We start from the raw sequence: 14,356 nt of genomic DNA on the forward strand, positions 1-14,356 counted from the left end.
AAAAGAAGTTGTCTATGAGGCTATTTTAGTATTTTCAAATTGGTATTTTTTGTAATTAACATCTTCATGGGTATTTTAGTATTTTTCACGTTTTCTTTTCGAATTTTTTATTCAAAAATATGTTGGAATGTGTTCCAAACGAGCTAGTAAGTGGGTGAAGTCTACGTAATTCAAGTGACACGTGTGACACCATTTGGTAGCCAAATCTAGACATCCGTCATCTCACTGGATACGCAATCATCTTCCCTTCCACATGGTGTAGCGCGTGTAGGAGTATGGTGGTGGAATTGTCGCAATTGATCATTTGTTTTTATTTTTTTTTTCTTTTTGCTCTCTCCTGATAACTAAAGTACATCATTGTCCTTTTTGTTGTTTGATTTTCAATTTCAATCCTTCTTCTTTTAATTTTCTAAGTGATGTAAAGTGTGAGTAGAATACATAAACACCTAAAATATAATAGAAAAGAACTAATAATCTAAGATATAGCAATCTCTCTCTTGTAAAAGGGTTTAAAAGATTTTTTATTAGTGATTCGCATAAATTACTATTAGAGATCGAATATTTAGATGGCTTGTAGTTTGCGACAACTCAAACTTGAAGCAATTATTCAAAACTGAAAAGAACATCTTATCTTCAAGTAATTTTTATATAAACCCTAAACAATCTTAGATTTGTTTAACATGATTATTGGGAAAAAAAATTAATTTATTATTATGTTTCGAAAAATTCAATATGGGGAGTGTCTATGGGCTAAATAAAATTGGATAACATGGAATATTTATGTATACGTAATGCGGAAGGGAAGGAAGAGTACAATGAAATTTGCATATGTTTTGCGACAGACTACACGATTAGAATTTTGCAAGACGCATTTACGACTGAATAATACTGAAGTACTGTACTGTTTATTGTCGCTGGATGTTCAACTAAATTGTTTGATGCTTCTTTTCTTGTAGTTTACCAACTTTGTTCTTCTACTTGGTGGATTTTAAGGTAGTGTTTGTGGTTTTGGTAGTGATTATTTTTTAAAATATATTTTTGATATTAATATGTTAAAATGATTTAAAATTATAAAAAAAATCGAAATATTTTTTAAACATGAAAACAAAACATTTGAATCTGAATCCCACATGACATTTTTTATATCTTCACTGGTCTTCTAGAATGGTTATCTTGCTGACTTTGATTAGTTTCTTCAATAATGAGAAAAGACCACCTCTCCATGTAGCCCAAGACTTGTCGGAACTTTCAAAAAAACAAAACAAAACTAGACATGTAAAGTATGACTCAAATATGGTCTCTCTTTTAGACAGTCTTTTAAGTTCCCCGAAAGCATTGGCGCCAAAATCTCATTCTTTATGCAAGAAGATCACAAAACTTCATTTTGCCATAATTATTTTTTTATCTAAATAACCAAGAATCAAGGAATAAATATCGACCAAAAATCTTCAGAATTCATGATTTTTTCCCCTCTTAGAATCTTCAATCAACAGTTTTTTTTATATATATAAATATCTTTAACTAATTCATATTAGATTCTTGTTATGTTTTAAACGAGAATATTTAAAGACATTGACCCAAAATTCCAATTCGTATCTATGTATTAATAAATGATTCAAAGTCAAATAGACAAGCGCAAAGACAGAGATGAACAAAGCCAAAAGCCCTAGCAATGTCACCTCTGATGATTCTGTCAAGATTGAAAAGAAAAGGACGGTATGGTTTCTTTCATTATTTCTTCTCTTTTTTTTTTTTTTTTTGGTTCCTTGTATTTGATTGTTATTTGTTGATCTTCTTAAGCTTGTTCCCTGTCATAATACATTGCTCTTGTTCATTAATTCTCCAAGTCTTTGAGCAAACTAGAATAAAGGTTTAACGTTTTTTGTTGCCTTCAACAATTCTTTTGTTGCAGTCTATTATTCCAAAGATTTTCAGTTCAAAATGGATCAATAGAAATGCTTCCAATGATGATGATGTAGTTGGATCAGATGGCACTGGTATTTCTCTTGGTATTCTTCTCTTTCTGACAGAATCATATACATGCATATATATATATTCGATTCATGCATATATAAGATGCATGAATATGCTTCATGTCTGCATGCATTAACGTGATTTTTTTATCTGGGTTTGGTGGGTAGATGTGGAAAAGAAGATTGCAGGAAGGAAGAAAACATTCATAGAGCCATCCCCCCTGATGAGAAAAAGTTACACAGGTTTTTATAAAAGTGAAAGATGTTTTAGTATTTACCCATATTTTCCATGCTATATACGTTAGATGCATCGTATTTTATTTCCGGTGCCATAAAATCAATTGAAAGAAAACTTGTATATATTACATTGATAGTAGCTGGCTAGGGTTGTCACTTTTTATTGAATCTTACATGTGATGAGTGGAAGCCACATGCACATCTAAATAAGATGTTGTTTGGTTGTGTGGCTGTTGGTGAACCTCACCCACAACCATATATTTTAATGTTTGGTAAAGAAAACAAAGCTGATTTTACTTGGTAGGGCCCATTGATTTTTGTTGCCCAGCCGCACTTGTGGTTATTTTTAGCTCCGTTGTTCAATGTTTAGTTTTTTTATAAAAAAAAAAAAAACTAATGAGAAAAGTTTAGTTCTTTTTTTCCCGAAAAACCAGTGCAGTTAATCGTGAATAATATTTTAAAAAATATATAGTTTAAAGTGAATTAAATTTACTCATACATTAATCTTAATTTTATTCCTGATAATAATTTACCTAATTTTATTGCACGCTCAAAAAATCATGAAAACTGTAGTTCTTGTCGAATGATTTTGTACATAATGAAATTGTAAATTTTTTAAAAAAAAATTATGTTTTACTCGAAAAACTAGTATTTAATATTATTTAATAATACTACATAAATTAGAAAGATATTGCATGATGATGTAGCATTTGTGGAATTTGATCGCAATTCCAATAATAAAAATATCACATTCTTTATTATTTAATAACACTACATAAATTAAAAAATTCAGTTTTTGCTGTTGTGCACTTAAGAAACCATGAAAAATATAGTCCTTGTTGGATAGATTTCGTATGTAATGACATTGCACATAGTTTAATAGAATAATAAAAAATATTTGATATCAATATTATTTATTTCATGATATAATAACAGTAGTTAAATCTACAATATTTAAATTAAAAATCATTAATATATATTAATTATTTTATAATCTCAATTTGAAAAACATTTTTTTAACCAAACACATTAAACTATTTTTTGTTCAACCTTAATTTTAACTACATTTTTAACCAAATATATATTTTTCAAACCAACCTCAACTAAAAATATTTTTTATAAAACATTTTTTTTAAAACCACAACTACAACAGCAATCGCGATACCAAACACACCTCTCCAAGTTAGCCTTATCTCTTCTTTCACTTTCTTCGTAGCTAACCTAACATTAATGAATTTTGATCATTGGCTAGATATTTGTAAACTAAAGAGTAGAAAATGGTGATACGGGGAAATTTTTCATGTATGATAGTGATCTTCCAGTCCTTATCACAGGAAAACCATGATTTTAAATTCAGGATTTGCTCGAAAAGTAAACCATGGTGTTTGGTATTTCTTATCTACTTGCAGAAAGACGGAATAGTCCAGGGATTGAAGGCCTAAACTTATCAAACTTTGATCACTCTATGGCACCAGAAACAGAAATTAAAGAATTTAGGTGTGGATTCTTGTCATTTCTTGATTGAGTAAATATTTCTTTTACTAACTTCTGCTGCTTTTTTATCAGACTCATGTTGTCCGTGCATATCTTATAGAAAGAGTTGTGGTTGGATTTCTGCAGGATATCTGTTGCAACATGGAATGTGGGAGGCAAGGCACCCAACCCTGACCTCAACCTTGAAGATTTCTTGCAGGTTCAGGGATCTGCGGATATTTATGTCTGTGGGTATGATAAACACATTAATAAGCTCTTTAGCTTTTTTTCTATGGCAAACATGCAATTTAATTTGATGACAACTCCCATTGGAGTCATCAATACATTCTTTCTTTGTGTTATTTTCTGATTCGGAATCATTGAGATGAGATCTATTTGGTGCAACTTGTCTAAAGTTCATCCTCCTCAGGTTTCAGGAAATTGTTCCACTCAATGCTGGAAATGTATTGGTGATTGAAGATAATGAACCTGCAGCAAGATGGCTAACCCTGATAAGCCAAGCACTTAACAAACCACTGCATGATTCTACAAACTATTCTTCTGACTCGAGTCATGGTTCAAGAGGTCTGAACAGCAACGATAATAAAGACTCGAGGTCACATAACTTATTTCACAAGCCTTCACTGAAAGTCCTTGGCAAAAATTACAGAGCAGATAGTAGCCTTCTCAAGATCTGCAATTGTCAGGAGGAGTCCCAAACACGAGACAGGCAGGGAGAAAGAAAGCTTAGGGACCCCATCCACAAACTAGACTCAGCAAAGGAAACAGATCGTTTTCGTCCGTACAGCTCCGCCGATGGCATGCTCTATATGCCTGATATACCCTCCTTCCCTTCCTCACTGACCGACAGGACCTATAACCTTATTGCAAGAAAGCAAATGGTTGGAATTTTTCTCTCGGTGTGGGTTAGAAAGGAATTGGTTCCTCACATCGGTCATCTCAGGGTAGATTCTGTTGGCAGAGGAATAATGGGTCGTCTAGGCAACAAGGTAAGCTGAGTGTAGTAGGCATATTTCATCCTTGAACTGAGTTTCCTTGGCCAAGAATAGCTGGACCAAATTGCAATATGAAAGTTGCTTCAATCATTTTCTTGGAGCTCCATCATAAATTACAGGAAAGAAAACAGAATTTTCCATCTTCATCCAACCCTCCCTATTGTACTAGTTGGACAACTGTCATCGAAATTTCTTGATATTATCATGTGTTCGTAAGCTTGGTAATTTTGATTTAACAAAATGGCACACAGACTAATAGTTTGAGAGGCTTGAACTTGGAAAGATACGGGGGAGGAGAATGAAGTATTATTTTAATGGAATCAAATCTTGACTGTATAATAATTTGATTCATGTGGACCAACATCGCAGGGATGTATATCAATAAGCATGTCATTGCACCAAACGAGCTTTTGTTTCGTGTGCAGTCACCTGGCTTCTGGTGAGAAGGAAGGTGATGAGCAAAAGAGGAATGCCGACGTAGCTGAGATCCTCAAGAGCACACAATTCCCCAAGATTTGCCAACATAGGCCTTGCAGAGCCACAGAAAGAATAGTTGATCATGAGTATGTTATACTTTTTGTATTATTTTTCTGCCTTTCCATTTCTGCAGGTTTACTGATCTTTCCATTTGCGGCCTTCTGTTTTTAATACTGCAGCCGTATAATTTGGCTAGGAGATTTAAATTATAGAGTAGCTTTGAGTTATGAGGAAACAAAGGTTCTGTTGGAGGATGAAGACTGGGACACCCTGCTGGAGAAGGATCAGGTTTGTTGCTTAAAACTATTTCTCAATCTCTTGAAAAAAAAAAGCAAGCAGTGCTTGTCTGTCGTTGTACTCAATGTTCTTGCACCATTAATTTACTGTTGGTAGAAACCTTTACATTGGGCACCTTTTCTTGACTCCTTTCTGAAACTACACGTCATGTTCAATCAGTAATTGATTAATTGCTGGATCATCCATTCAAAGGTTGAAGAAACAATTGGACTGATCTTTATCCTTTTACTCTAGAAGGAATATCAAAATATCTAGAGGTCACAGAAAGAAATCGTTCTTGGTGGCTAGTCGTTTTCCGTTTTGCTGGCTTCATATCATCACTATGCATTATGCAATGCTGTGGGGATATTACGATTGCTTAATTATAAACCTTTTAATAATAAAAAATATTGAATCCCAAGATTATGCATATAGTTTAGTGCGATATTTTTCATTAGTATTTGACTTTTTTAACTTTTTTTTTAATGCAATGACCTCAGTTGAATATGGAGAGAGAAGCAGGGAGAGTCTTTGAGGGGTTCAAAGAAGGAAGGATCTCGTTTGCTCCTACTTACAAGTATACACAAAATTCAGATTCTTATGCTGGAGAAAACGTTAAATCCAAGAAGAAACGTCGAACACCAGCATGGTATTCATTCACTCTTCTAATATTAACAGTATAAACTAAAAATGTAGAAAAAACAGCAAAAATTATTGCTTGAAGTTCGCATTTCAGGTGTGACAGGATACTATGGCGCGGTGATGGCATTGAACAATTGTCCTATTTTCGAGGAGAATCAAGATTTTCAGATCACAGACCAGTTTGTGCGGTGTTTGCAGCAGAGGTGGAAATGAGGAAGAGAACCAACAACAGGTTCAGGAAAGGTTACTCATGTGCTGCTGCAAAACTGGAATTTGATAACTGCATACCACAAAGGCACAGCTTATATGAGTTCTAATGGAAAACCAAATTGTACATTTCATTAGGTTTCTCAGGAAACCACTTGTATTATTTTCTTACCTTACTTGTTTTTGGGTCATTTTTCTGGAAGAGTCGGCCAACATAGAGAAAATTAATGGCTAGGAGTTATAACTCGGAAATTACTAACTGCGCTTCACATATTAGTGTAACGAGGATTTGTTTAAACACATGAACAAGCAAAAGAAAAACAGATCCAATGAATTCCTTAAGAAGCTATCCCCTCGTTATTGCAAATTCAAACATGTTTCGTAGGCTTTTCTTTCTATTTCTTTGTGCAAGAGCAGAGCAAGAGTGTTGAAAAATCATAGAAAGAGCAATTGCTTTGTTTATGCTCGGTTGGCTATCTAATTTGCTTCCTCGTATCCCAAATCCCAGATTGAAGTCATTCCTCGTTAGTTCTCTTGTGGTGGATTTGGATTCAGGTCCATGTTTTCTATATATCTGCCCATCAATATGCTACATCAAGTGCTGCTTCATGAATTCCACTGCACCGGCAGCTTGAGTAGTCTCCTGATTGGTTGCCAGACGCCTCTCCAACCTCTATTCTATGTTGATTTCCATAAAAATTAGCCTTTTGCTAGCTTCATAGTTGCCCAATCAGCTACAAGACTCATTGTCGGTGTTATCCGTAGTTGCAGTTCCAAATATCCGAGGACATATCAAGAGTTGATCATTCAAGGGGAGAATGTTTGCAGAAGAATCAGCGTCTCAATCGATATTTTCTTGGCCTGGTGTATATGACATGTAACTAACTAGGTGGTTGCATGTAGCACACTAGTATTATTTATGTAAAATATATATTTTTACATGTAAAGACATTTTTTTTATTTTTTATTTATATTAAGTTTGATTGATAAATTTCTGGTAAAGACAAAATTTTCGTAACAAAAATAATATTTTACAAATAACATTATAAAATAGTTAGAATTACAAGGATTTATATCGTTAAGACTAGATATCAATTAAAATTATTTAGACTAATATATATTTGGTTTTTTCATTTATGAACTAATAAATAGTTGCTTGTTTCACGTCAAGTATACTAAACTAGCCCATAAAATTTCATATAGGGAAAGTATTTGTATCTATAAAAATAATTACCTGATAATTATATATGTGATCTTTATATTAAAAATTATTTATTATATTAAAAATATTATATTTTGATTCTAACTACACATTACCTTTAATCAATTAATAAATAAGTAAATATTAGATATAGTTTAAACTATATAAAGATATTTAACGCTCCGTTTGTTTGCAGGAAAGTGGTTTCTTTTTAGAAAGTGAATTCGGGGAAAGTATTTTCCGATATTTGACAGTGTTATGGAAAATGAACTGGAAAACACTTTCCAGTGTTTGGTTGTGTTATGGAAAATGAATTGGAAAATAATTTATTAATGAATTAATTTTTTTTTCAAGTTTATCTAATATATATAAAATATTTAATCACTTACAATAAAAAAATGAAATCTAAAAAGTATTTATAATGATGAATTTTTTTTATTATATTTTATATTCATACATAGCTTATTAAAATAATGAGGAACAAATCTTACAAATTAAAAAAGTTGAATGAGAATGAAATTGAAAAAAAAATATATAGTTTCATAAATTATCTCAAATAAAATAAATAATAATCAAAATAATAGAGATTAAATCTAAAAAATTTTAAAAAAAATGAAAGATGAAGAAATTAAAATAATAATAATCAACATTTCATAAATTATTTCAAATAAAATAAGTAACAATCAAAAGAAATGAGGACCAAATTTGATAGATAAAATTTTTTAATAAAAATATGATAAGGAAAAAGCAAATAGCAATTACAAAAATAAGAACCAAAGTTAATATAAAAATAAAATTTTAAGAGATGAAATTGAAAAATAAATATTCAAAACAAAATATATATACCAATCAAAAGTTTGAGGATTAAATTTAATATAATCAGCAAATAATGACATTTCTAATTTTTTCACAACTTCCGGAAAGTGTTTTCCCCCCAAATTTTTCAGGATAACACTTTCCTGAAAACCAAGCCAAATTTTCCTTTTACCGGAAAGTGTTTTCCATTGACCAACTTTCCTGCTGGCAAATAAACACAAGTTGGTCAATGGAAAACACTTTCCAGTAAAAAGGAAAATTTGGCTTGGTTTTCAGGAAAGTGTTTTCCTGAAAAATTTGAGGGGAAAACACTTTCCGGAAGTTGTGAAAAAATTAGAAATGTCATTATTTGGTTATTATATTAAATTTAATCCTCAAACTTTTGATTGGTATATATATTTTGTTTTGAATATTTATTTTTCAATTTCATCTCTTAAAATTTTATTTTTATATTAACTTTGGTCCTTATTTTTATAATTGCTATTTGCTTTTTCCTTATCATATTTTTATTAAAAAAATTTATCTATCACATTTGGTTCTCATTCTTTTGATTGTTACTTATTTTATTTGAAATAATTTATGAAATGTTGATTATTATTATTTTAATTTCTTCATCTTTCATTTTTTAAAAAAAAATTTAGATTTGATCTCTATTATTTTGATTATTATTTATTTTATTTGAGATAATTTATGAAATTATATATTTTTTCAATTTCATTCTCATTCAACTTTTTAATTTGTAAGATTTGTTCCTCATTATTTTAATAAGCTATGTATGAATATAGGATATAATAAAAAAAAATTCATCATTATAAATACTTTTTAGATTTTATTTTTTTTATTGTAAGTGATTAAATATTTTATATTAAATATTTTGTAAATATCAAATAAACTTGAAAAAAAAATTAATTCATTAATAAATTATTTTCCAGTTCATTTTCCATAACACAACCAAACACTGGAAAGTATTTTCCAGTTCATTTTCCATAATACTGCCAAACATCGAAAAATATTTTCCCGGAATTCACTTTCCAAAAGAAAACCACTTTCCTGCAAACAAACGGAGCCTAAAGGGAAAACACTTTCCTGAAAACCAAGTCAAATTTTTCTTTGGCTGAAATTGACTGGAAAGTGTTTTCCGTTGACCGGAAAGTATTTTCTATTGACTAGAAAGTGTTTTCCGTTGACCGGAAAGTGTTTTCTGTTGACCAACTTTTCTAATGACAAACAAACACATGAAAGTTTGGAAAATGGTTTCCTGGAAACTACTTTTCGGGAAACAAACATAACCTAAGTGATCGAAAGAAGATTTATTATTCTATGTAAATTAGAAAAATATATATATAATAAAATTTTTTTTATTAAATTCTGTATTTTTGATATATTTTATATTAAAACTTCAACTAACCATAACTAATTCAGCTCATATCTAATCTATAAGGCCAGGTATGATCACAAATAAAAATGTAAATTCCGATTTCATACACATCTTTATATAAGGGTACATTGAAGAAAAGGAAAATCATATATGTGGTAGTGGATTGAAGAAAAGGAAAGAAAGAGAATTTGCTTACATAGAAACATCATCGGAAAAGGATAATTGTTGGGAGGGGCTCCAGAATGAACTGTACGTCTTAATAGGGGTGTGCAAAAAAACCGGAAAACCGAATAAATCGAGAAAACCGAAAAAAAATTAACCGAAAAAACCTAACCGGAAAAAAAATCCGATTAAACCGATTATAATAGTTAGAAAAAATCCCGGTTCGGTTCGGTTTTCGGTTTTGTAATGCAGGAACCGGTTAACCTGAACCGAACCGAACCGGTTCAAATAAAAAAAAATAGTACTATAAATACCTTCCAAACCCATCTACAGTTCTCATTTCAGTCTCTTCTTCTAAGTTTCTAACCTAGCCGCCGCCCCCCCTCACTCCCTCCTGATTAAATCTTCATCTCCTCTATTCTCTCCCACCTTCAGTCTCTTCTTCTAACCTAACAAACCTAGCCGCCGCCCCCCTCACTCCCTCTTGATCAAATCTTCATCTCTATTCTCTCCCATCTACAGATCTGCTTTGTAGTTTTTTGTTCTAACCCTAGCAAATCTAGCCACCGCCCCCCTCTCTCTTGTTCAATTTCTCGTTTAGATCTTCATCTCTCCCATATAAAGATCTACTTTTTAGTTTATTCTTCCAACCCTAGCAAACCCAGCCACCGCCCCCTCCCTCTTGTTCAATCTCTCAATCAAATCTTCATCTCTCAATTATCTGTCTCTAAATCAAAACTAGCAGTCGTTCCTTCAAGTTCTTTGCCTCTCCAAGTCAGATGAAAAATTTGATGCTTTCTATTCATTTCTAATTTTTTTTTTTTTAGTTTTTATCAGTTTATATTAACCTATTTTGTTAAACTTTTCAGGTGAACTATTCAAGAGAACAAGATGCACTTTTAATGTCCATGCTTGCGCGCCTCAATAGTTGGTTTTTTTCTTTGCAGTTTCTTCTCACTTGGTTTCTGAGAAAATACAAGCAATAAAATGTTGAAGGCATTTGGTTTACTTAACAATAATATTAAAACAACAGTATCTTTCCTTTTGTTTTGTTTTTGTGAATGCCGTGAGAGAGATAGTTGATGCGTTTTATTTCAATTTCAAGGACTCCTGCAGATTGTATTTCTTTAATTTTATCTGAGGCATTGTTTTCTTGGTTTGTGTTATTTGATGTATAATTTTATTTTGGATTTTGATTAGAGTTGATTGGTTTGAGAAAACCACTGGGTGCAAATTAAAAATATTTCTCCAGTCATTTGAGATAAATCCTGGTAAAGGAAAGTAAAACAATGAATATAGGTTTTTTATATCGATTATAAATTTACAAGCCTTTTAAATGACCCCATCAAAAGTTATAAAAAAGCCAAAAAAATTGAACTGGTTTTTCCGGTTTTTCTCTTTAATTAACCGAACCAAACCGAACCGAAACTGGTCGGTTTGAACCGGTTTCGGTTTTTTTTTTTCAAAAAAAAAATATTTGATTTGGTTATTTTTTTAGAAGAAAACCGGACCGAACCGGAAATGCTCACCCCTACGTCTTAAAGATTAAAAGAAAAGACTGCTTTGGCATCAATGAAAAACAAGGGAATAAACAAAATCTGAATACGAAAACCTTGATTAGTCTGCAGACTACAGTGTAAGTCATTTTCTTTCTTAACTTTACCTTTTCTCTTTTTGGTAAAAAGTGTCAAGCATGGAGGGCAGGCAACGACTTCTTTTTACAAAGGAGCAGCTCAAACATCTCAAAGAGGACTCGAGACAGGACGCGGATGGATCCACAAAACGGGACCTTGGTTTGTTCACAAACATTATCCCGCAACAAGAACAAAAGAAAGAGAATCAAAGGGCGCATCCATACTGTCACACTTTAGTGGATACCTTTTTTCTCTTTTGAAGTTGGGAAATGAAGCATGTCTATGGATGATTCTACAGATCGCAGTTCAGTGGTGGTAGGGTTTTCTTTCAGTCATGTCCGGGGAAATATTCTGGCGAGCTTAAGGCGGCGCCTGTGATTGCAGCGATGGACTCATAGTTTCCTTGTCATTGCAAATATTGCATCCCATATTGTTTTCTAGCGTAGAGACATAAGCTAATTACTTTTAATTAGATGCTTGCTGCATAAATTGTTGAGGCCTTGGGGGTCTTCTAAGTTCTACAATGCATGAAAATTCAAAAATACCTTCTAACTTTTCATGTTTGTTTATTTTGCGATTTTTCATTAGTTTATCTTCAAATCAAACTCATCATTTTAACAATTAAAACACTTCGAAGTTCAAACAACTTATATTTGTGATACTAATAATTTTCTTTTATAGATAAGCCAAAAGCATAACTATAACTACAAAATAAATCTAATAAAGTTATTCGAGTCTTAATTTTAAGAAATATAGCTTAATTGATCAAGTATTGAATTTATTTTCTAAAGATCACTAATTCGAGTGTTATAAATCTTAGAATTACTAGAGACTTATATGATCGTTAACTTCAAGACCTTAAAAAATTAATTAAAATGTAAGCTAACTCGAACAAGCTCGATTAAAAAAAAATTATAATGTTTTGTCCTCCAAATAATGATATAATTAGCAAATATTTTAAAAAAAGGCAAATGTTTTCAACAAGAAAAAATTATAAAAGAATCATCTCAATCCAATAACTTAAGTTTTTAGATGATATTCATAATATAATTTATATTATTTTTTAAATTCAAGAGCACATATTTCTCATTAGCTGCTTAAAGTTCAAGCTTGATTCTACTAAAAATATAAACTTAGTTTCGATTATATCATATAAAGTAGACCTTTTATTTTTCTTTTAAAAAAAAAGAAAAAGCAATGCCTTTTGGGTTTCATGGGGATCAATCTTATAGTTATATATGCGAGGAACTCCCTTGAATTATCTTGATCTATAAGTTTTATTTGCAGGGGATCAAAATTGGGAAGGAAAAGACGAGAAAAAGGAATGACAGAAAGGTAAATAATCAGAAGCCGAAGGGATGTTACCCAAGCATCCATTACAAGTAAAAAATCTTTTCATACGAAGAGAAAATATTATATCATTCCTTTCCTTTTCCTTTTCATTTTCATTTAATACCTTCCTTCTTCTTTTTTTCTTCTTTTTTTTTAATTCTCATCACTTATATCTCCAAATAAAATGCAAAAGATAAGTTTAAGAAACTACACCAACCAAAACTACAAACAAATCGTGAATCCCCGTGCGTACACAGATACCTTATTTATTTAGTTTTTATTATAATTTTTATTTTTATGAAACTGATCAAACCAAAAGAAAATATTTGAATAGAATTAATTTAGTTTATCTTATTTACATACTGTTGCAGTCCCCTAATTGTTAGAAACCGTGGATCAAATGAGTTTTTAGTGTTTGATGTCAATGATTATATTAATAATTAATTTTTAATTACTCAAGCATCCATTATCAAACACAAGAAGTGGATTATAGGTCTTAAACTTTTACATAGGTGTCTAGCAGAATGCATGTACACCACGTGCATAACAAGTGTCATCAAACTTTTTTTTTCCTTTTTCTTTTTTAAAATTTTAAAATAATATATTTTTGGCTTATTTGCCGAGGACCCATCCCCTCCTTTTGAACATGTTCTGAGGAGCTAATAAATTTATGCAAAACGCCGCGATTGAAAATGAGCAGAACAATAAAGCCATCAATTGCTAAATGACATTCCATGCCCCCGGACAACTTTCCTGTTCATTAAAGATTCTGTCCCAATTAAAAAAAAAAAAAAAAAAAAAAAAACAGCAATGAACATTTAGACAGTCACTTTTTTTTCTTTTTTATTCTATGTTCTTGAATATTCAGCCACTAGATCCTTAAAATAACAGCACACTGTGTTTTTAACAGTATTATGAGTAATAAACCTAGCTTTTGTTTTTATATTTTAAAAATATTTTTTTAAAAATATGATTTTTTTACTTTAAATTAATATATTTTTTTATATTTTTAAATCATTTTGATTCGTTGATGTCAAAATTAATTTTTTTTAAATAAAAAAATTATTTTAATGTATTTTTAAGTGGAATTTTTTTAAAAAAATTATAACTACATTTTTAAATACCTCCTTAACTTCAAGCCCGATATAGTTGCGGTCAGTTCTTTTTAGATTTGTGGGGATGAACCCATCTTTATACCCATTTTTTCACCAAAAATAAATTACTTCTTATGTATTTTGAGACCCATTATTATTAGCTAGTCAAATGAACCCAACAAAAACCTAAGCAACAAATAGGCAAAAAAAAAAAAAAAAAAAATTTTTAAGATTACTACCTTCAATCCATGTCTAGTGACTCGTGGAGTGCATGATGTATCCACTTTTTAAGATAAAACTATCCGCCATGATTTTACTGCAAAAAATGGGCATATGATGCCCTAATGACTAATCTCTCGCTCCTGCCAAAAAGCACCATAGAATTTCCTTAAAAGAAATCAAATTGTATCTGAAATAGAGCATAGTTTTTCAATACCA

At 31.0% G+C, this 14,356-nt stretch overlaps 1 protein-coding gene across 1 annotated transcript; it reads left to right on the top strand.

Annotated features, from left to right (window-relative positions):
• Window positions 1–1,647: 1,647 nt before the first annotated feature.
• On the top strand, window positions 1,648–7,105 carry LOC118043560 (type I inositol polyphosphate 5-phosphatase 5). The gene is made up of 9 exons (XM_073410340.1): window positions 1,648–1,716; window positions 1,913–2,009; window positions 3,620–3,678; window positions 3,805–3,935; window positions 4,114–4,693; window positions 5,069–5,262; window positions 5,356–5,464; window positions 5,953–6,101; window positions 6,189–7,105. The coding sequence occupies exons 1-9, from the start codon at window positions 1,648–1,650 to the stop codon at window positions 6,409–6,411; spliced, it is 1,611 nt and encodes a 536-aa protein (XP_073266441.1). The 3' UTR covers window positions 6,412–7,105.
• The last annotated feature ends 7,251 nt before the right edge of the window (window positions 7,106–14,356 follow it).

The sequence above is a fragment of the Populus alba genome, chromosome 7, assembly GCF_005239225.2.
Source record: "Populus alba chromosome 7, ASM523922v2, whole genome shotgun sequence".
Classification (NCBI taxonomy): Eukaryota; Viridiplantae; Streptophyta; class Magnoliopsida; order Malpighiales; family Salicaceae; genus Populus; species Populus alba.